This window comes from Clarias gariepinus, chromosome 8 (assembly GCF_024256425.1).
Source record: "Clarias gariepinus isolate MV-2021 ecotype Netherlands chromosome 8, CGAR_prim_01v2, whole genome shotgun sequence".
NCBI classification, from domain to species: Eukaryota; Metazoa; Chordata; class Actinopteri; order Siluriformes; family Clariidae; genus Clarias; species Clarias gariepinus.
This window is the reverse complement of record NC_071107.1, coordinates 17677715-17701400: the sequence shown is the minus strand read 5'-3', so window position 1 is coordinate 17701400 and position 23686 is coordinate 17677715. Positions and strand designations below refer to the sequence as shown.

The window sequence follows — 23686 nt, the reverse complement described above, 5'->3', positions numbered from 1 at the left end:
AAAGACACAAAACAACAAAATCTGAAAAAAATAAATAAATAAATCATATTTTATAAATTCCCTTGATTAAAAAAAATTCTAAGCAGATTCATATTTCCTGTAATCTCAGTGTAAACATCCTCCAGTTCTTCATTTTTAGAAGGTCTTTCAGATTGATGCACACTGTAAACAATTAGCCATGATCATGTGATTTTCAACAAGAAACCCTCCCTTTCTGTTTTGAATTAATGTGTTTAGTTATTTGCTGTGGTAATCTTGCTTTTTTCCTTTTTAATGTATTTTTTTACACACTTGTGCAACCATAAAATCAAAATACAATTTACCAATGAACCTATATAAACTTTTTAATTTCCAGATTTTATACTTCACTTTTATAGAAACATTATTATGCTCCACGAGCAATAGCATTATCGCGATTCATTGTCAAAGTTATTTTCCTTGAGAAGAAAAAAAGTAATTTGCTGTTTCCTTCATGCTCACAATGAGTCCAGCAGATCTACTCATTGTTCTGGGAGTGACCTATGGAGTGTAGCAGTTCCCACGAGTTATTCCAGGAGTGTTTTGATGAGAATAAGACAAGTAATCAGTGCCGGCTGGCAGGAGTGCCACTGTCTCACTAAGGCAACATGGGAAACAATATAAAGCCAATTTCTCAGGACTGATGTCGTTGAATAATTTTTCAGTTCTGATTAAGTTGAAATAATAGGCACTCCACCTGTGTACTAGTCTGTGCATTGTTTTATATGAATTATGGTTTTAAAAAACATATGTGCACAACAAGCCAATCATATTTCCAGTGATGTTTTACAATTTAGCACTATCTAGACATGCATAAAATTCATGATGAAACTTAACTGATTTGTTCAACTATGCCATGTGGAAAAAGTTGTTCCAATCAAATTTGGGTTGTGACCTTTAGTATTAATAAATCAGGAAAATTAATAGCCAACTTGTGAAAAGGTCCTCAAATAGTGGGACTGTTGGACTGTTTATATGAAAGTATTAACCTAGCTCTGGAAGTTTTACTTCTGGGGTTTGGACCAAACTACCTAGCAGTACCCAACAAAAGAAAAGAAAGGAAATGCTATTTACAGTACACACACACACACACGCAAACTGGAAGCAATATTCGAACCTCCACCCCCAATTTACTGTCAAATACAAGTACTGCCACCTTTGTTTTGTTGTGACTTTATCATTTGTGGTTTTATTAAACTGTTTTATGCTTTTTCTCTTACCTACATGTGATATTGGTTGAAACCCACTGCCAAATGTGAATGTGCCACAAGAAGTGACCTACTGTACTGTAAATATGCTTAACTCCTCTTTTACAGTAAGTCAGGACAAATAAGCAGTATTCTGGACTTGCATCACAAATTTACAGACTTCTATCTCAACTTGACACTAATAAAAAATACTTGTCTAAAATTTAGATTAAAGTTGAGCTTATTGTCATTGTGCAAAGTACATTTACAAATCAAAAAAACTTGGACTTGAGTCTGTTGACTTGAAAAAAATAGTTTTAAATTATAAACATTTATACGTCATTAAATCTGCATTAATTTTTATTTCCAAGGTCAATGTTTAACCATTCAAACAGCCATATAACTTGTACTACACAAGATAAAAAAAAAAGCTTATTCTTAGATAACAGAAGCACTAAACAGTAGCCATGCTCCCAAAGATAATGACCTTTGCTTACAAATATTGTTGTTTGTGTCATAAGGGTTGCATTATGTAGAACCTGTGGTTTAAGAATATCAAACTCGAAAGCAGCAGCAGTTTCAAATTTTGTTTGGCATTACATAACTCACATACCCAAGGAACACTAAATTAATGACACCAATTTTATAGTCATAAATTTCACAAAGATTATGGAAAATGGGCATTAATTTATTTATTACCCACACTGCTTTGTTACCCAAATAATAGGGGTTTCTGTGGATTAATGAAATAGTGCAGACATTTTTTCATTAAACAAAATAAAATAATTTTGGGTAAAATCAAGCATATTATAGGCCCTGTTTATTCAAATGTTCCAATATATGGCCAAGATAGGCTTAAAATAAATTTCCTGGCATTCCCAATGGAAATAAATTGCAGTAATTGTGCCATCTAGTGGTTAATACCACATGTTTCTGTACATACATAAATATTCATATATATATATATATATATATATATATATATATATATATACACACACATACTCAGCAAAACAAGAAACGTCCCTTTTTCAGGACTGTGTATTTCAACAATGTTGTAAAAATCCAAATAACTTTACAGATCTTCATTGTAAAGGGTTTAAACAATGTTTTCCAAGCATGTTCAATTAACCATAATCAATTAATTAACATGCACCTGTGGAATGGTCGTTGAGACCTTAACAGCTTACAGAAAGTAGGCATTTAAGGTCACAGTTCTAAAAATGCAGGACACTTAAGAGACTCTCTCAAAAAAAAAAAAAAAAACTCGTTGAATGAACATAATTCAATTATAGAAAGAATTCCCACCTGATTTAATGGCTTTCTTTCAGCATTAAGCAATTTTTTTGGCCCAACTTAATGTTCTTAGGTTCAGTCAAATTTATTTTTTAGGTTCATTTAACTTATTTACTACAGCTGCGTCCAACATAATTTAATAATGTTAACATAAATGAATAGCGTTGGTACAACATTTTTTTCAGTTGTAAATTAAGTTGATCCAACTCAAGTAAATTTAAATTTCAAGCCCTGGTCAAGAGAATTCTGTGAAGGAAGGAATCATAAGACAATCGGGATAAAACAGAGATTTTTATTTTACACCAGCAGCAACTTACAGATGAGGTCTCAATTTGAAAAGATGTACAAAACATAAAACACCACAAATAAGTATTAATCATAGAAAAAAAATTAACACCAACAGAAACGTTTTGTACTTTATAACTGTACGTTATGACTTAAATATGACCGTTAGAGACGGTTGGTCAGGTAACTCCTGAAGTCAGATGCAGACAGGACACTTTTCACTCACAAACTGCTGTGGAAAAAATACAGAGATAGATTCAATTAAAATTTATGATACTTAATTTATCAAATGAACAATATTTATACTTTGTTCCTCTCGCTTCACAACTCATGAGAACAGACCGAAACCAGAACCGAACCGCAGATTAAGCACGCGCATATTACCGTCGGTATTTTAAGTGTGATTAAAAATACAAGAAATAGCTTAAACCAAAATAACGTGACTAAACATCGCTAAACAGCAGGTGACATTTATGTTCAGTATTTCGTTTCTATTTAGAAAGATGGGAATTAATCTCTGCTTACCTTTTTCACACGCCCGCCAAACGTTTGTCTTCTCAACTGTGTTCTCTTCTCGCGATGTTTGCTTTGATATTTCCGGTTTTCATAGTGACGAGATCTCTTTGGTTTATCTCACCATGATTGAATCTAATAAAGGTTAAGTTGTAGAATTTCATGCAAATACAACATAATTTATTCATGTTCATCTTGGAAACATGAAATTATTATGTACAAAACACATATTACATTTTAGTACATGTAACAGGTAGCCATGTTCATTTTTTTGAGTGAAAGAAAGATGCCCATGGTCCCTGCTCATCTGCGTGAACCTGCATTAGGCATGCTGCAGGGGGGCATGAGGACCGCTGATGTGGCTAGGGCAATAAATTGCCATGTCCGCACTGTGAGACGCCTAAGACCTCCTAAGCGCTACAGGGAGACAGGAAGGACAGCTGATCATCCTCGCAGTGGAAGACCACGCGTAACAACACCTGCACAGGATCGGTACATCCGAATATCACACCTGCGTGACAGGTACAGGATGGCCACAACAATTGCCCGAGTCATACCAGGAACACACAATCCCTCCATCAGTGCTCAGACTGTCCGCAATAGGCAGTCCATGAGGAGGAGATGCACTGCAGTACTTTACGCAGCTGGTGGCCAACTAACAAAAAACTAACATTTTTAGTTTATGTCTTATGGTGTTGACTCTTTTAGTGTTCATACAAATATTTACACATTAAGTTTACTGAAAATAAAAACAGTTGAAAGTCAGAGGACGTTTCTTTTTCGAGTATTTGAATGGAGTTGTTTAGAAAAATAATTAATTATTTTAAAGTACTTCTATTTTAGACCATACATAAAACAACCATTAAATTCAGCCTTCCATACATACCTTCTATTGTACAAATGGCTTGTTGTTGGAGTTTGTTTTTTAATTATTTTTATTTTTTTGTATTGTCCATACCTATGGCACTGTGGCCTTGCACCTTCAGGGTCGAGGGGTTTGATTCCGGCATTGGGTCTGTTTTTTTTTTTTTTTTTTTTTTTTTAGTTAAGCCTTTATTTATCACCTATACATTATGGCACAGTAAAATTCCTTGTTCGCATATCCTAGCATAACTGAGGTCAGAGCGCAGAGTCAGCGCCCCTGGAGCAGATAGGGTTAACAACAGTGGCAACCTGGTGGAGCTGGGGATCAAACCACCGATCTTTCAATCAGTAACTCAGTCCCTTAGCCCTCTGAGCCACCAGTGCCCCTATGTGCATGGTATTTTCATTTTCTTCATGTTCTTGCTGGGTTTCCTCCAGGGACTTGGCTTTCCTCCAACAGTGGAACTGGTGCATTGCCCATAGTGTGTGTGCGCGTGTGTGTTCCCTGCCATGTACCTTCCTCATGCCCCGGGTTTCTTTGCATAGGCTCCAGGCACCCTGAATAAATAGTATAGAGAATGAGAGAGTGAGGGAGGGAGATGACTGTCCATGGATGGCCTTCCAAACTGGAAGAAAAGGCCATACTGACAGCCGAACAAGTCTCCTCTACAACATCAGTAAAATCCTAATAGGCTACATTAAATATAATGTGTAATGAATCAAAAGAGCCGAGTCTTACTGATAAACCGACTCAGTAAAAAGAGCCCGACTGACTCGCACGAAGCCTGATAGAAAACCGGAAGTGAGTGAGTAAGTGATTAGTGCGGGTTGTGAGGGAGGCCGGTGGAGAGGCTCGGCGAGAATGAACACAGCTCGGATTGTAAACGACCGGGAGGGAGAAGGACAGTGACGGACCAGGAAGTGCGTTGGGGGAACAGACGTAAGTAGCGGCTAAAGTAAAGGGTGGAATATGGTCCAGAATAAATGCATTTTTAATAGATAAACCTAAGTAAAAAGTAGATTAAATAAAAAAGTAGATTAAATAAATGAAGCTCAAAAAAAACGGCTAAGGAACAAACTATAAGACTAACAGGAGAGGCGAAGGATATAAAGTACGCATTAAGATAGTTCTAGAAGACGCATCGGTTGTTGAATGGAACCCAAATAACTAACCAAAACTAGGAGAAATAAAGTGTCCTATGAGGTTTAAAATTAATTAAATTGCAGTTGAAATAAATAAAATTGAGTAAAAAGAGCAGAAAAAGCGCCTGTTAAGATATAATGTGATACATTTCGAGAGAAGCATTAAATAAACCAATGACAAAAATAGTTACTGTAACTCTGAAGTTTGTGATCAAGGTAAGACACACCGCGACATAAGTTTAAAAAAATCTTGGGGAGGGGGGACTTAAATTGAAGCTGAAATTCAATGTTAAGCAACAGAAAGGAAAGAATAAACATAGCTAAAATCCTTGAAGTGAGTGTAAAACAATAAAAGACTGTATGGAAGATTTTAACATCAATCAGCATTCAAAGAACTGAACAATCAATTATTAAAAACTATAAATCTCTACCTGGCTAGGTCTATATTAATATATAAAGAATATTCACAACACATTTGAATATTTTCTTTACCCCTTTTTTCATAGTCTTTTTGGCAGGATGAGGCTTGCCATTTCTACGCTTCAAAATGTTGTCAAACTTGAACTGGTCACCTGGCTGACAAAAAAAGTCAGTGTGATTGATGAAGACGGTAGAGTTACAGTAAATGCTGATTAAGCAGCACAATATCTAATACACAACTGTTTGGTTTTGCAAAACAATGTGAATAATCTGAGTTGTTTAGAGGACATTCAGGGCGATATTTCAGAAATTTAGGATTTGCGTCAACACCAATTATAGTCTATGGTTTAGCCTCCATTACCACTGTGCCCCTACCACAAAGACATAATTGTAATGTTTTTTTGTTTTTTTTTTACTTTTTCTATAGTTTTTTTTGCAGGTTATTTATTTCACTCAATAAATAATGTGCAACGAACCTGTAGAATAAATAATATATATCTGATGGTCTTCATGAGAGCCAGTTTCATCATGGAATTTGATTAGTTTTGCAAATGCGCTTGACAATCCTGTTCTTTCAAGAACTGTTCCAAAACACTGACTGTTGTTGTTGTTACTTATTTACCTAATGTCATGCCATGAGTGTTAGCATTTGTAAGCAGCAATATGGTTTCATGCCTAGAAAGAGTACAACGGATGCAGTATTTTCTTTGAGGATGCTGATGGAGAAGTACAGAGAAGGTAACAGGCATTGTGTCTTTGTAGATTTAGAGAAAGCGTATGACAGGGTGCTGAGAGAGGAGCTGTGGTATTGTATGAGGAAGTCTGGAGTGGCAAAGTAGTATGTTAGAGTGGTGCAGAACATGCATGAGAGCTGTAAGACAGTGGTGAGATGTGCTGTAGGTGTGACAGAAGTGTTCAAGGTGGAGGTGGGTCTGCATCAAGGATCGGCTCTGAGCCCCTTTTTGTTTGCTATGGTGATGGACAGGATGACAGATGAGGTTAGAAGAGTCTCCATGACAATGATGTTTGCAGATGACATTGTGCTTTGTAACGAGAGCAGGGAACAGGTGGAGGAAAATCTAGAGAGATGGAGGTACACTCTGGAAAGCAGAGGAATGAAAGTTAGTCGTAACAAGACATAATACATGCGTATGAATAAGAGGACCCTACTGTAAGTGGAAGGGTAAGGCTACAGGGAGCAGAGATAAAGAGGGTGCAGGACTTTAAGTACTTAGGGTCAATGATCCAGAGCAGCCGGAAAGCAGGAAAGAAGGTGATGAGGCCGATACAGGCAGGTTGGAATAGGTCGCGAAATGTGTCAGGTGTGTTATGTGACAAAAGAGTATAAGCGAGAGTAAAAGCAAAGGTGTTCAAGACAGTGGTGAGACCAGCGATGCTCTACGGCTTAGAGACAGTGGCACTGAAGAAAAGAGTTGGAGGTAGCAGAGATGAAAATCTTGAGGTTCTCTTTGGGAGTGATAAGGATAGATAGGATCAAAAATTAGTTTCTCAGAGGGACAACCCATGTTAGATGTTTTAGAGATCAAGTCAGAGAGGCCCGATTGAGGTGGTTTGGACATGTTCAGAGTTGAGAATATTGGTAGAAGGATGCTGAGGTTGGAACTGCCAGGCGGCAGGTATAAAGGAAGACCAAAGAGGAGATTTATGGATGCAGTGAGAGAGAACATGAAGTTAGTTGGGGTGAGAGAAGATGATGCAGAGGATAGGGTTAGATGCAGGCAGATGATTCGCTGTGGCAACCCCTGAAAGGGAACAGCCGAAAAACAAAGAAGACTGTATATTTATAAAAAATAAATTAAAAGGTGCACAGTTATTATTAAAACAGCAGTAGAAACATCGCTGAGATATGTAGCAAAAAAAAAAAAAGAAGAAAAATGCATGGTGTGATGAAAAATGTAAAAATGCAATAGAAACAGAGTATTTAGACAGTTCAAAATGCACCATTTACTCAAAACATGAACTTGGTATAAAAGAGCTCTAAAGCAGCAGTTATATGAGAAAAAATATAAGAACTCCAAAATACTAGAATAAGATAGGAGGGAAGACAATATTAAAAATATAGGGAATTATTTAAATAATAAAACTGACACTTAAATAAATAATTATTTAAATTGCCCTGTTAGTATATTAGAATTAAATAGATGGCAGTACTAAAATTCTGGGCTAGTGAAAAAATGTAAACAAAGTAGAAACAGTTATAATACTTATTTTAAAACCTGGTAAAAATCATCAGCACTCATGTTGCAAGTAGGAAAAAGACGATGGAGAATTCTAAAAGAATAATTAACCTATTTCCTAGAAATTAGAAACTTGTGCCTGCATACCAAAATGGATTTAGAAAATGAAGAAATAGATTGGATTAGAAGCAGATATAAGGAAAGCTTAGGCAAATGAGGAAACAGTAAGGGCAGAATTTTGATGTAGATGATATGCTGATGATTTTGATGATATGCTGTGGAAGGACAGCTAATCGAATTTAACAAGCTAGCAGCATATGGTAAGATATATAACTGGATGGTACACAGTTTTAGAAGTCAGAGAAGGTAATCAATATACAGCGGGGCAAAAAAGGATTTAGTCAGCCACCAACTTTGCAAGTTCTCCCACTTAAAAAGATGAGAGAGGCCTGTAATTTTCATCATTCTAAAATCTTGAGACATGTTATACTGGGAAAGACGGTTATTCCATAATGTAATAATAGACAATGATTAAGAAAAAAAACTCATCAAATATCATTATATAGCCTACAGTAGAAATAATAGCTATTCTACACTAATAGACAGACATTTGGCAGACATCTGTGTACAGATTCCATTCAGAAGGGCAATAACAGGGCAACTCACAAAAGTTTTGTTGAAGTTTTCAAGTTTTTTTTAAAGATCCTTACACTGGTTACTAGGTTAATAACTACTGTATAAGTACCTTCAGTCAAACGTTGTTGTAAATGTTTTTTTTTTTCTTCCTTTTTTTTTAAACAGACATCTAGACATGATTCCACAACCTAGGTGCCAAAAAAGGAAGCAGTCTAAATGCATGTCTTCCTCAGTCCCTAAAAGATGGTGGGACCAGTCGAGCAGTGCTGGAGGATCTGAGGGAGCGTAATGCAGTGTGGGGTGTGATTTGAGCTGAGAGGTAAGTGGGTGCTTGACTGTTTTTAGCGTTTTGGTCTAGCAGCGTTTTAAGTTTGACATCGGCAGCTACATGAAACCATAGACGGGAGCGGGGAAGTGGTGTGTTGTGAGAGAATTTAGGACCTATAGGACTCAATTAAAAACAATAAGATAGGCAAACTTCTGAATGGAATCTGTACACACTGTAATCAATTAGACACGTATTAATGAAATGCAAAGAATATGATAAAAAATGATTAAAAATGGCACTGGAAAACTAGTAACTGCATTCGGCAAAAAAAAACTTGATTGGAGATTAATCCAAGAAATTAAATAGATAAGACTTTACAAAGTGCTTAAGGATTATATCTAAGATTATCTAAGGAAACTGCTGTGGTCTTTTTTTCTATCCGTTGATCGCTTGTTTCAGATTCCAAGCCGCTAGATGGCGGTAATACATCTAGATGCAAAACAGAAACGCTGAGTGACAGAAGTGACTCGTTCCCCCTGCAGCCTCACTGTCACTGCTGTGTTGATTAGTGAGTTAGAAAGTAGCTTCGAGGAAGGAGAAGATGAGTCTCCATTCCGGTCTTGACGCAACAGTGCTTATTATCGGATGTGGGATTTCAGGAATCGGTGCTGCGCAGAAGTTAATCAGACAGGGCTTCCGAAATGTCCGCATTATTGAAGCAACGGCAAGAAGCGGAGGGAGAGTTAAAACCGGCAGACTGGGTAAGAGAGAGAACTGTATGTCTGTGGCAGAAACACACACACACACACACACACACAGTGCTTACTCAGTGCAGATCAAAAGTTCAATCCCAGCACTGCTCGACTCTGCCCGAGCCCTGTAACTAAACCATAACAGCCAGATAACTGTCAGTGTTTCAGTAACATCTGGCATCTGACGTGCTGTGATCGTTAATACCAGAGTGAGAGACAGAGTTCAACCGCAATTTAAGAGAAGTTTTTATTATGATTTAATTATTTATTGTACATTCTTGTTTTTGTTTTTTACATGCTAGCTTAAAACATGATTATGTGTCTAAAAGCTGTTTCAGTTTTTTATATAAGCAACAGCTGCCAATGGAAACCTCAAGTTCATCTTCATAACATCAGTGCGAACTCTATTTGTAGTTCTAGTTGGTGTCACCGGAGCAAAAAAATCCTAATGTGGCTCATTTTATTGTTGACTATTATAATAATAATAATAATAATAATAAAATGGTTCAGAATAATCAATCACAGATTTCAGTATCATAAAGCTCAATCTAGCAACTTAACATTAAAATCTAGCAGTACTGTGAAAATACAGTAGATTAATAGCAATTAAATCAGAACCGATCTTTAGCAAACTGTGCCTACATTAGCTATCACTTTTAATGTATATGTAACAAAGGTAAACTATCATGCAGTTTCTCTCTCTCATAAATCAGGCACCTGAACTAGAGCGGTGGAAAAAAAAACTCTCATCAGTGCTAACCTGAACCACTTCTTCCCACTGGCATGCGGCTACTAACATTACAGTACAGTATATAACCTAAGCCCCATATACTATCCTACACCTAAAAATAATCTAAAATTGCATGTTGTTGAAGCGTATAGTAATGATTAGCTGTGCTCCAATCAGTGTTTTGGGGACCGATCCGATCATAGAAATCAGAATTGGCCAATATCGAGTGCTGATCCCAGGTGTTTAGGGAAACATTGGGATCAGCTATTTAAAGTGTTCTATTTATTATGTAGTCTTGTTTATTTATTTGCAATCTGAGAAAGCATCATAAATGTAAAACTTTTTTTTATTGCAAGGCAACATATTCCATTCTTTTTTCCTCACATATTTGTTCCACGTGAATTATAAAGAAACTGAAACTACCAATATAATAGCTGATGTTTGACTTAAGAGCAAAAAATTTTCATTCCTTAATTAGCATCTGAACAGTTGCTCACCTTTTATATCAGCCCGCATTTTTGCAGCGGTAAGGTAAACCCAGCGCACAAAACCACTCCTTTTTTCTCACTTCATTATTATTTGTGTATATTTTAGGCTCAAGGCTAAGGTGGTTGAGTGAGGGTTGACTTACAAGATTTAGCTGCTGCCTTCATAATTTTACATACATAATTATCCACGGTGCTTTGTTCCTTAAGTGGGAAATAAGGTTTGTTGTGTTAAAGCTTTTGGCAGCTGTTATCCCATTTGGTTTTGCTGTGGTTTACAGACTTGGTAATATTCCCAGACTGGTGACCACAGTGTTATTGTGGCTGTCAACTTGCGGCTCCACAATCGTTTTTCGTTTATGTGATTGGCCAGTTGGAAGACTACCAGTCTATAAAAGTTAAGTGATTATCGGCCAATTTTGAGTGACGGACGATTGTTCAGAGCAGCTTTCGAAATAAACTTATTTTGTTGTCATTTCTGTAAAATGACAAAAAAAAAAATGTCAATTTGTTGCCACCTTAGAGCCCAGGTTTTTCAAGTTAATCCTGAACCCACTTCTTCAACGAACCTAATTCTTTCTGCAGCTCTCGTTATCATGGGTAACGCCAGACACAGTTTCCTAACTGCCCTTATAACTAGACCAATGAAGACAGCTGACTGTGTCCTGTTACCCATTTTAAATGGCATTTTAAAACTCTGCATAATATCAGGTCATCTTATTTTTTTTCTGTTAATTTAAGTTTTTTATTTATTTCATTTTTTTATTTATATAAAATGGTTCATAATGTTTAACTGCTGTTTACAACATTAAATATTATAATATGCATGAAGTGTTACTTTTATAGCTGTGTTCTCAGCCACAGCAATGATTCCTACTTTATCAAAGGCAAATAATTATTTATACGACATAAGAAAGAGAACATGTCCTATAAGGTCTGTTGTTTACAGATTAACTTATTTATAAGGCACAAAACACATAGTGTTGTGAAATATCCAGTCACACCTCATTGCAGTGTATAACTAAAAACATCAGATATAAAAAGATAGATAGGGAAATAAACTGTTATGAATACACAATTTAGGGGAACAAGATGGCTAAGCAGACCCAACATACAGGTCGTAGCATTACAGCACCAGATAAGCATTGAAACAAAGCTCATAAGTAACATTTACCATGGTCAATGTGCAAGTATGGGCTCTGCATGCAGAAATATGCCAATTCGAAAGCATTCTTAATATACAAGCCATGGTTTATCAGCATACCATCTCATAACAGATAAGCCAATCCCATGCAGGTGATACCATGTTCAGGAAACAAGGTAATCACCACAGTTTATACACAGTGGTGGTGTGGGGAGTCGGTGGGTGGGTGGATTTTAAATAGGAACCATTCGGGAAAAGGCATCCAAAGAAATGTCAAATGGCATAATAAGGAAGCATAACGAGGAATGATGCGGCCTAAAATACCGCACACAATATAAATCTACTGTATGTATTACATAAATATGTATATCATTAATTTGTTTTATGAGTGAAGACACAACACAACACCGTATCCAACAACTGTAATGCTAAGGTTGTAGTAAAATATGATATTAAATTGTTACTAAGACTAACTCACCTCCACTTTAATTATTACTTAAGATGAGAATAGTGTATGCTGTGAATTTACGCAGGAGTATGACAGATTGTGACACAGGTACAAATCTTTTGATTTGTTCCTTTAAGAACAGTTAAAGTTTAAACCAAGAAAATGGACTGTGCTTTGAGATTGTTCAGTTTAAAATTATTACAGAAAAGCTTGAAGTGTCTGCTGTGCTTCCATAAGTTTACAGGTCAGCTTTGCTGCTTGTTGGCTGGAAGGAAGACACACACACACACACACACACACACACACACACACACACACACACATATGCATATGAGATTTCACAGTCTAGGAGAAGTGTCCAAAAAAAATCCTAACAAATAGTGTAATTAAAGTATAAAGTAAAAAATATTCATAATTTGACACACTGCAGATGTAGGCTTGAAAACCTCTTATCTCCTGTGATGTTTACATAAACCACTGTCAGCTATTTGTTACTGTTTTATTGAATTCATGGGTTAGTGCGTGCATGAACTAGAGTAATAAATGTATGGACCTGTATCTCTGCACTATATGAACTATGCACTGTCACTTCCTTAGAAACTGTAACTAAAGGTTACTAATTTGTCCCTGTCAGCATGTTTGAATGCAGAAGTAGCTTGAATGTGATACATAACATTGGCTTGTACCTCAGTGCTGTTTAATTCTTAAACCTGAATAGTTATAAGGTTTAAAAAAAAGCAGTCAATTTTCTTTAACAGCATGGCTCTGCCTTTTCCACTTTTGTTTAAATAGCAGGTTTATATTAATGCACTCGCTCTAATACAGTACATGATTGATTGTAGTAACTGGCCACAGTAAATCTCAGGGATTCTTTGGCAGACAGAAATATAAGCCTTATAATATACAGACTAATAAAAGTAATGATTTTAAAAAAAAAATTGTAATAAGACAGTAACTGTATTTCTTATTTGTGAAAGAAGTTGAAGGTGATAAGGCTTAGTAACATTCATGGGAAAATATTTGAGACCAGATTTAAAGCACTCAGAAAGAACGAGTTAGTGAGGGGATGACTGTTTCTTAATGTAAGTGATAACATGAACAGCATTTATTAACTAAAATTTATAAACATCACTAGATAAAGTACCACATGCTGTTATATAATTCATAAATAATTGTTGACAATTTGCTGTCATAAAAGAGGAATAAAACACTTTAGAATGTATTATTATAGGAAAACAATCTAATCCATAGAGATTAATTCTTACAGAAATCATATTTTTAAACAGTACAGTACAGTAAAACCTGACCAAAAATAAAATCTATTTAATATGTCATAAATCTTTGCTTTTTTTTCCTCCAGGTGATAAAATCATAGAAATAGGGGCCAACTGGATCCATGGTCCCTCACAGGAGAACCCAGTCTTCCGCTTGGCCTCCCAGTACCAGCTACTTGACGAAGAGTCCATGTCTGAGGAGAATCAGTCTGTGGATGTTGGTGGTCATCCACTTTTCTTTCCTACCTGGCTTTCCAGCTCAGGCAAGAAGCTTGAGGCTGAAGTAATGGCACCTGCAGTGGAGGTCTTTCTGAAATTACTTGAGAAGTGCATGGAGTTTCACAGTAGTAGCAGAGCTCCCATGTCTACTGTGGGGGAGTTCCTTAAAACAGAGGCTCTTCGGATCAGCAATGATGAATGGAAAGATGATGAGGCTAGAAAGCTTAGACAGGCTATGTTCAGCACAATGATAAAGCTTGAGTGTGGTGTGAGTGGGACACACACAATGGATGATGTGGACCTTGAATCCTTTGGCATGTATAAGTCCCTTCCAGGACTGGACTGCACTTTTCCAGGGTAAGCTCGTCATAAGCTGTTGTTCTTCAGCTTCTCTTTAGATTATTCTAAATATTCATAGCTAAAGCTGAGGATATAGGTAAATTCTGAATCTAATTTATGTATTTGTGTCCTTTTTTCAGAGGCTATGAAGGCTTAATTACACACATAATGAATGAACTGCCAAAGGACATTGTCTTGTTTAATAAACCAGTTAAGTGTATTCACTGGAATAACCAGTTGAGCTCAGGAGGAGGGTCATGTCCTGTTAAAGTCGAATGTGTTAACGGAGAGACTTTTGAGGCAGATCATGTCATTGTTACCATTCCACTGGGTATGTTTAGTTTGTTGCACCATCCATACATTATTTGTCTTCTTTGTACATTTTATACAATCTCATGTTTGTTTCTCCTTGTTATTTCATGCTGTATTATGATTAAGAATTTAATATTTGTCTTGATTTGTAAAGGTTATATGAAGAAACACCACAACACTCTTCTAAATCCTCCTCTGCCACAACACAAGTTGCACGCCATCCAGAGATTGGGTTTTGGTACCAATAATAAAATATTCTTAGAGTTTGAGCAGCCCTTTTGGGATAAAGACTGTGAAGTGCTTTTCCTTGTATGGGAGGATGAACATGATCTTCAGAATCATGTTTCTGATATGAAGACTTCCTGGATCAGGAAGATGTCTTGCTTCTCTGTACTGAAACCGACAGAGAGGTAAGCAGGATTCAGTTCTTAATTTAATCTTATTTCAGATATTTAAATTGTACATTATTATTATTTTTTTTTTTTTTATGACGCAGATATGGCCATATCCTTTGTGGTTGGATTGCTGGGCACGAGTCTGAGTATATGGAAACTCTGCCTGAAGAGGAAGTGCTGCACACAGTGACTCAGCTCCTTCGCAGATTTACAGGTAATTCTAATAACTATGTTCATACTTAATATAGAGCACATAGAAATGTATACACAACAATGTTAAAATAGCATTTTTTTGGGCTTCCAAGTGGCGAAATAGAAGGGGATTTGACCTTTCAGCCAAAGATCACGAATTCAGTTCCCAAGTGATGCTACAGCAATCTGAAGATTGACTCCGGGGGAGAATCTTTTGCTTGTAATAAAGCAGATTGGTTGTGCTTTCTAAGGGATGTTATATACCCACACTCCCGCAGCAATCAGGTGACGCTGGCCAATCATGGATGTCTGTGAGCTTACGCAAGCAAAGGGGATGGATAGAGATTTGCTTTGACTTTTGTTGCATCCAAAATGTTGAGTGAGAGCAGTTCGAAAAGATGTGGTTGTCTGGCATCACATGTCTCAGAGAAAGTGTATGATAGTCTTCACCCTGTCTGGTTGGTAGTTGACGCCTGCATTTTTAAGTTTTTGCAATATTTATTTTTCATTGTAATAAACCCTTATAGATTTTTGTTGAATACAACATATTGTATATTATGACTATATACACATTATTGTCTATATTATGTTCAGGGAAATTTGTCTTTTTTTTGTCCTTGAGCTGCCGCGGATTGACTGTGTTCTCACTAGTCCAAATCCATGAACCAGAATGTTTTTGTGCACTCGGAAATGAACCCGGAGCCTTATTGTGAAAACACCCTTACTGCCACCTCTATTTATATCCGTCGTAGCGGTAATTGAATTTTTTTACATAACATAAATTGTATAAGTATTATGGAAGCAGTTATCACAGTAAAATGACAGTGATGATTTAACAAGATGCATCAAAATTATACAAAATCTTATATTAAATTAATTAAGTTATAAAACTCCATGGAAAGATAATCAACCTTGAGGTGTCACGATGCGACCCGTTTTGAAATTGTGAACTGTCAGACCCATGAAATTCAGCCAGTTACGTTCCATACCACAAAAAATAAAAGTTTTATTCTCTTTAACTGCAGAATTTTGTCAGTGATTTACAATTTTTGTTTGTTAATAAATGTCATGTCATTCTTTTTAACTATTTATTAATACATTAAGGTGCATTAGGAAATTTTAGTCAGTTTTCATTTTCAAAATGTTAGGTATGTATGTTAAAATTTTTATTTGATATTTTTTAATCCCTTCCTGCCCATAACCAGGATCAACAGTGGTTGATATTCCGATAACTTTAGCAAGTTGAATTAGCATTAAAACTGACTTTACTTGCAGGATGGGTAATTATTAATCATGTTATGTCTGTTATTTAGACATAAGTAATAAAATTTACCTAACTACAAAAAGAAAATAGTATAATATCGTACTGTAGTGGAGTTATGGCATTTACCTGCTGAAAAGGCTATAAACACAAACACTCTGTGATTTATGAAAAAGGTCAGTAATACTGCCATTACTGCCATTTTTATTTCTTTATATTAAACTCTCTGCAGTTTTACAGGTGAACTTATTGCTGTATGATGCTGTTAACATTACGACACAGATGTTATGTAACATGACATACATTTTACTGTAATTTATCCAAAGCTCTTTTTGTAATTAAATTTCCCAGCTCTTTATGTAATAAAAATTTATGGTATTTAAAGCAAGCTATCAAGATATGGGTGTGTGTTTTGCGATAATTGAGTTAGAGTTGCCATCACTGTCAGGGTAGCTGTTACAGAAAATTTATTCAATAATTTTTGATATATTCGGGATTCAAATAGGGCTGTGGCAGAAATAATTTTAATATGTTCAAACGTATGTATATTACAGTATATGTGCACATTAAAAACTAAATATTTTTGCAATGTTGCAGGAAATCCAACAATTACACCAAAGAAGCTTGTCCGGTCTCAATGGTTCCATGATCCCTACACTTGCGGATCATACTCTTATGTGGCAAAAGGTTGCTCAGGCCAAGATATTGATAACCTCGCGGAGCCTCTTCCACTAACAGGCTCAAAAGCTGAGGTATATTACAGTATAGTTATCTTCATCACTTCACAGTAGGACAAAGTTTTCTGATTCCTTCTGAGTTCCAGTGTCTGTATAATGTTTAAGCCTATAAACTGTTTTATTAGATAACATTGTTTTCTTGATCGTAATCTTATCTTTGTAATAGCAATTTTGTCATGGGACGAACTTCAGTGAAAATCTTACAATCTTACAAGTGCTTATTACCTGTAGTCATTTGTTTTTGATGTAAAAGTGATATAGCTTGGCCTTCGTCTGTAGCCCTTACAGGTGCTGTATGCTGGAGAGGCCACACACAGATCTTTCTTTTCCACTGTCCATGGAGCGTTGCTTGCTGGCTGGAGAGAAGCAGAGCGCCTCATATCACACTACAATCCATCACAGAGAAAGATCACAGCAAATTTGTAAAAAGTTAACTCTGCGCTTCTTTTAAAGAGATTCCAGTGATATCCTGATAGAACAAAAACTATTGCCCTATCTTTATAAGTCAGTTGTAATAAGAAGGTTTATATGCTGAGTTTTATATTTTAAAGTTGATAAAATATTTTAACTTTATATTTGTTGTCAGCAGCCAAATTTACCAGTTAAACTTTTTCATGCATTAAAAAAGAAAAAAGTTTTTTAGTTTTAAACTAACATTAGATTTGATTTTGAAATTTGATTTTAGATAGATTAATTAGAAAATCTTTTAAATGTTTTTTAAACCTTACTTAGACACTTAATATACGTTCCTGATTTCTGTTCCACATCATCTTTTATTTTGTTTTTACATGACCTCTTATCTCTCCCTCATGTATTTGCCTTCTCTCATTTTTTTATTCATTTCACAGTTTGTTTGTTTGTTTGTTTGTTTTTAAGAAAAATGAAATCAAACACATGACTTGAATACTGTATTGTGATTTGGGCAATCTCAATAAATAATGTGTACAAGTCTAGTTCAGGCTCAAGATTTTTATTTTAGCATTGTGCACCATTGCATTATAAATCATATATTTTTGTAACGCTAAATTTCCTGGAAATAATTAACAGTCCACTTTTGTGTTTATACACCCCCTCATCACCGCCACCTTCAGTGCAAAACTTGCATCAAGTCTCCTCCACAGCACTAGGTGGTGATACAGAGTCAGACTGATGACGGATCCACCGACAACACAATGTAAACAGGACGTCGCTTTCTGTGCTGTGTGAGTAATTATAACCTATGCGTGCTTTTATAATCCCTGTAGTCAGTGTGCAGCTCTTGTGCTCAGTCGTATTCCAGTAAAAATATCGCCAGTTTTGGGATTTTTTTCCTGTTCCTGCGCTGTCTATTTTAGGACTATATCTGATTATCACTATTCGGGCATCTCCAATGTACTGGAGGTTTGTGTGAAATGTAAAGATTAAGGCATCGAGTCCGTATCAGATGCTTGCATGTCATGCTGCCTCAGGGAGAGCTTTTATCTGTCCGGGGTTTGAAAGCTGAATACAGGTATTCATTAATGTCCTACATATCCCATGAGCCACTGCAGCTTTAAAAATGGCGGCCGTAAACACTGAGCCGCAGAGATGGGAGAGTTTACGTTAATGGGAATGAACTGTGGGTTTATAAAGTATTTTATTATCGAGATATCACTGGAATAGTCACATAAAAACATAATTACTTACGGAATATTTACTTTATTATCATCATTATTTTTACCGGATGATTTGTTTCACCAGACCTAACGGGCATGGGATATATTGGTAACCTAGCAACGCGATGGCGCGTGCGCTGCTTTTAAACCGTGCGTCGCCCAGGTGTTTTAAAGGACTTTCGCATATTTATGATCTACTATTGACAATAATCCTTCCACTCATACGAAAATCAGTTCATACAACCAAATCTATTTCTAATAAACTATTAGTGTGTGGACAGGACACCAAAATCATAAAACAAAAGTGTTTGCATTAAGATGTGAAGCTGATCAGTGCTTAGTTATAAAGAGAACCATTATCTTAAGGCTAGTATATGAGGTTCTCCCTATTTAAATATACATACAGCGAGTCTAGACCTCATTGCTGATGATTTAAAAACAATTTCAATTTGTAAATGATTGAAGCATTCTGCAATTCTAAGCTTTGATGATTATTTAATATTTAATAGTTATCCATGTGTAATAATATATGTGAAAGACTTTCAGCCATTTTAGCTACATCTTTGCCCAAATATCATAGGAAAGCATAATTTCCTGAAATCCATGATATATGTTTCCCGGTAATTAAACAGACATGAAGCAGGCCAAGCATTTAATATTATATTTAACATCTGAATTGATTTAGGTGGCACATTGGTTTAATGGTTACCATCGTGGCCTTGCACCTCCAGGGTCTGGGTTTGATTCCCATCTTGGGTCTGCGTGCACAGTTTTTCATTTTCTTTCCATGCTTAGTTGATTTCCACCAATAGTCCAGAGACATGTAGATTAGGCTAATTGGCATTTACACAAATTGCCCGTAGTGTGTGTCTGTGTCCTGCGATGGATTGGAACCCTGTCCAGGGTGTATCGCAGCTCTGTATACAGGATATAGCGGTAAAGACAATGTGTTGGTAAGATTGAATTGATTCATTATTCTTTAAATTTCTAACATACAAAGTTAATACATATTTTAACAGATTTTCCTAGGCATTGGTACACATGTGCTTTTATCTCATCCCTGATCTTTCTACAGCCAGCAGGGAGGAGGGGAAACAGATTTTCCTGATGTCCAGGAAATTTGTTCCACTTGTTTAAATTTAAAAGACTGATTTTCAAGCATTCTGATTATTGTATTACATTTTCTTAGGTTCACATGTCTGTAAATGAATTCAACACATCCCTTACATTTACTGTACACAGTCAGTAGGTATAGCAGATTAGAAGAACAGGTAGAAACAGATTTTGCCGACCAATAGGAAAGTGTGTTCCCTTTGTTTAAGCTAAAAAGAGAGTGTTTCTAAAACATTCTGCTTATTATATTACAGTTCCTACAGCTACACATGTATCTTTTGTGAAAGAATTGAGGATATTATGGATTTGTCTAACATTTAATAACTCCTATCGTAATCACATTACATTTGCTACAGGTACACATGTCTGTGGGAGCATTTTAATCATCATTGATATATCTGCATCTTTTTTGCCAGAACAAAAATATTACATTAGATACGGTCTGGAGGATATCAGATGGCAGAGAACAGAAATATTAATTTATGGAGACTTGCTCAGCAATACAATCTGATAAGTCACATAACTGATGAAGTTTCATTACAGCAGGGCCTTGTATTTGCGAGAGATGTGAACTGTAAAGACGCAACTTGGTTAACATCTTGCTTATTGCTGGATTAAAAAAAAGAAATACCTGCTTCTCATTTAACTACAAGGGTAAATCAGATAAAAACTGTAAATGCAGGACATAAACTAAAGAAGCAGTTTGATGTTGCTAAAGTAAAACTATTATTGTAATCAATATACCCTGCTATTGTTGTATCAAACCTAAAATAAAAAAGGAGGTGGTTTTCATTCGGTTCATCTTTTTAAAGTAAGATAAAATAAATAGTATTAATTTTTTTCTTTTTGTTTCATTTAAATATGGCCCTTTTTGGCCTTTTTTCTAAAATGTGCCAGTAGTTTTGGAGTTGAATGTTTTCTTGCTCTGGAAGCCTTCTGAGATATTTGGAGAAAGATTATATGTCCTTAATGACACATCTTTAAATTGTGAAGTACTATAACTCATTTTATTTTTGATTGATTGTTTTGTTTTGTTTTTTAACTTTTTTTTTGTTTTTTGCTTATGCTTATTGCTTTTCCCTTTTCTCTTGGAAGCAGGAGAGGAAATAAATAAGGTTCTGAGAGCAGTAGTACACACCTCAGGAAATGCCAGATCGTCTTGAGAGTCATGGAGACTGGGTTGTCATCTGTACCGAGGCTTTGTCGGATTAAAACTGAACAAAACACACAACATGGACCACCTAAAAGAAGCTGCATCTTGTCATTGCACACTATTGATCTGCACTCTGACCTGACCTGCCCTGTACAAGTTAAACAGGAATCAGAGCTACCTCAGTCAGAATTGTTGCCTTGTGCTCAATTGGACGACATAAAGGAAGAGCCTGCTGAGATGAATGAACTTATTGAAAAGGAGCAGCATGATGACTCTGGCCTGACCCTAACCAGTGAAGTATCTCAGCAGTCTGATGATGAATTACCACAAGGCCTGATTCCTCCTATCGAAATGGAAGATGAAGAGTCTGATGTAGAATGCGCAGAAAACCTAAACACACGTCTAAATAAATGTTTAAATAAAAAAACAAATTGTGCTTTTGTAAAGATTTGTGCTTCAAATGCAGACAAGAAACGAAAATGCAAACAGAAAAAGACACAGAAACATAAGAAATATCACCGTGACAAAGGCCATGATGGCAGGACGTTTTTAAAAGTGCACTCAAACATTGACAATGAAGAAGCATTCTGTTGTGAAACTTGTGGGAAAAGGTTTAAACGGTATGATCTTCTCAGTGACCACAGGAGAGGGCACAGTAGGAAAAGGCCGTACGAATGTGATCAGTGTGGCAGGATGTTCTCCAAACCTGCCTATCTGAAAATCCATCTGCGCAGACATGCTGGGGAAAGGGCATTTTCTTGCGACCAGTGTGACAAAAGGTTTTTTGACAAGTACGACTTAGGAGTGCACCAGCGTGATCACACGGGAGAGAGACCATACGTGTGCCGAGAGTGTGGCAAGAGCTTCAAGCGGATTTATATCCTGAACAAGCACAAAAAAACTCATTCAGATGCAAAGCCTTTTGAGTGTAATGTCTGTGGAAGAGCCTATAAATATGGTTACAGTTACAGATTACACATGAAAAATCATGAAAAATAGATTTTTATCATAGTCACATGAAAAGAAAATGATACTGTACATAAATAAAATAAAGACTGAAGAAAAGCTTTTTAAAAGGCAGGGAAGAAAGTAGAGATTGAGGAAAAATGATTTAATGATTTATTGTTATTCTTTTGTGTGGCAGCCCATGTATTGCAATGACTCAAAAAAAAAATTGCAATTAATTTTTCATTTGTATATTTTCGCATTTGATGTAAAATGTTGCTGTTCCTCGATAATCCTGCAGGTGGCGTGGTCTAAACTGTTCACACATTGGAAGGTATCGCAGGGTTCCAGTATGTGTGTGGTACGAGCAAATAATTAGGAGGGTGATTTCGAATTATTATTTTTTAATATATATATATAATCGCAATAAAGATTGAATCAGCACCTCGATACCATGATATTGTATGTCGAGTGTCTACCTAGTGCTTTACATCCCTAGAAACAAAAAATTCCTCACAGATGTAAAATGTTTTTTAAAAATATATATTATTAAAGTATACGTTTTTTAAAAATAACAATCTTTTTGAAATAGCTTAAAATGAACAAACAGTAATGTTTGCAGTTTGTGCTGAGAATTCACGAAAATGACATTTGAAGATCTCACTACTGTATTTTTCCACATTCATTTTACCATAGGGTGGACAGAATTAACTTGAGCATTCACTATGAAAGGATTGCACTGATTATTTCAGGGTGTGTGCAATGCCTGGACAAGCTTTTTCATTTCCAGAAGTAAGTGAAGTAAGAGCTTTTAACCTCTAATGCCTTAGTACATTTTATGTATGCTTATGTATGCTACTAGTTTATGTATTATAATAAACATTATGGGAAATGGTTCTTCGCTTTAGTATTTTTTCCTGGCTACTCCAAATTGACAAAGAATGTTTATTGTTGTTGCTTGAATTATATTAAGGCTATTTTAAGAGTGCAAATTTGCAACAACAACAAAAAAAAAATCAATTAGACAATCAACAAAATAATAATCAATAAATTAGTCATTTAAGGGATTCAAAATCAGTAAAAATAATGAATATGCAATAAAGTTTAAATAATTAAAAATCTGCTAATTAACCTTTTAAATAAGGCACTTAGTAAAATTTATCAGTTTGCTTAATACAAGCTGGATATAAATCATCACTATGTGATGTCCTTTTAATTTTTTTTGTTGTTTTTGTTTCTAAATGCAGTCTTTCTTTTTCCCCCCCTTTTTAAACACCGTAACAATTTTTGTAAGTCTGGATAAGGGTATCTACCAAATGCCATAATTGTAAATGTAGTTGTACATTTTATGCAAAAGGAACGATTCTTTACAGCACCACAAGGGGGAGTTTAAACATAATGCATGGAGATCTGCATGCTACTGAGTCAGACAGTATTTTTTGATTCTTGAGGTATCATATTAATGCACCTTTTAATAGTTTTATTCTAATTCTGAATATGATGCAATATTATTCATCATATTCAGAATTAGATTATTAGGCTACATTAAGACCATCCTTTCAAGAGATGTACAGTAGCTACATTTATTTTATGAATAACACTTCAAAACCTTCTGGGAGTAGCTTAAATCCCTTAAAGTGCACAGTGGTTTATTAGGGCTGGAACTACTGGGTTTATTTGTCTCTTAACCACATGCGTGCTTGATGGTTACCCTTAAATAGTCCT

The 23686-nt window shown here is 35.7% G+C and overlaps 2 protein-coding genes across 7 annotated transcripts; both read left to right on the top strand.

Annotated features, from left to right (window-relative positions):
• The first annotated feature begins 5010 nt into the window (after window positions 1-5010).
• Window positions 5011-18069, top strand: paox (polyamine oxidase). Of its 2 annotated transcripts, XM_053501282.1 has the most exons (8): window positions 5011-5103; window positions 8726-8879; window positions 13748-14237; window positions 14360-14550; window positions 14686-14941; window positions 15028-15140; window positions 16977-17131; window positions 17396-18069. In XM_053501282.1, the coding sequence occupies exons 3-8, from the start codon at window positions 13852-13854 to the stop codon at window positions 17540-17542; spliced, it is 1248 nt and encodes a 415-aa protein (XP_053357257.1). In that variant the 5' UTR covers window positions 5011-5103; window positions 8726-8879; window positions 13748-13851; the 3' UTR covers window positions 17543-18069. The 2 variants fall into 2 exon arrangements, with proteins under 2 accessions (XP_053357257.1, XP_053357256.1); XM_053501281.1 differs by lacking the exons at window positions 5011-5103; window positions 8726-8879 and adding an exon at window positions 9345-9589.
• A 187-nt stretch (window positions 18070-18256) lies between these two features.
• wu:fj13e08 (zinc finger protein 37) lies at window positions 18257-22069 on the top strand. 5 transcript variants are annotated; one of them, XM_053501466.1, is made up of 3 exons: window positions 18288-18318; window positions 19614-19703; window positions 20962-22069. In XM_053501466.1, exon 3 carries the CDS (start codon window positions 21032-21034, stop codon window positions 22013-22015), a length of 984 nt encoding a protein of 327 aa, XP_053357441.1. In that variant the 5' UTR covers window positions 18288-18318; window positions 19614-19703; window positions 20962-21031; the 3' UTR covers window positions 22016-22069. The 5 variants fall into 5 exon arrangements, with proteins under 5 accessions (XP_053357440.1, XP_053357443.1, XP_053357441.1 ...); XM_053501467.1 differs by having other exon boundaries at window positions 18294-18318; window positions 20959-22069; XM_053501469.1 differs by having other exon boundaries at window positions 18302-18318; window positions 20967-22069.
• Window positions 22070-23686: the final 1617 nt, after the last annotated feature.

What these genes read in the sequence shown, in the direction of transcription:
- paox (XM_053501281.1), top strand. Translation starts at nt 9,430, where the DNA reads ATGAGTCTCCATTCCGGTCTTGACGCAACAGTGCTTATTATCGGATGT. An exon ending in AGTTAAAACCGGCAGACTGG is followed by an intron (nt 9,590 to 13,747) that starts GTAAGAGAGAGA and finishes TTTTTCCTCCAG; the next exon opens with GTGATAAAATCATAGAAATA. An exon ending in GTACTGAAACCGACAGAGAG is followed by an intron (nt 14,942 to 15,027) that starts GTAAGCAGGATT and finishes TTTATGACGCAG; the next exon opens with ATATGGCCATATCCTTTGTG.
- wu:fj13e08 (XM_053501465.1), top strand. Translation starts at nt 21,032, where the DNA reads ATGGAGACTGGGTTGTCATCTGTACCGAGGCTTTGTCGGATTAAAACT.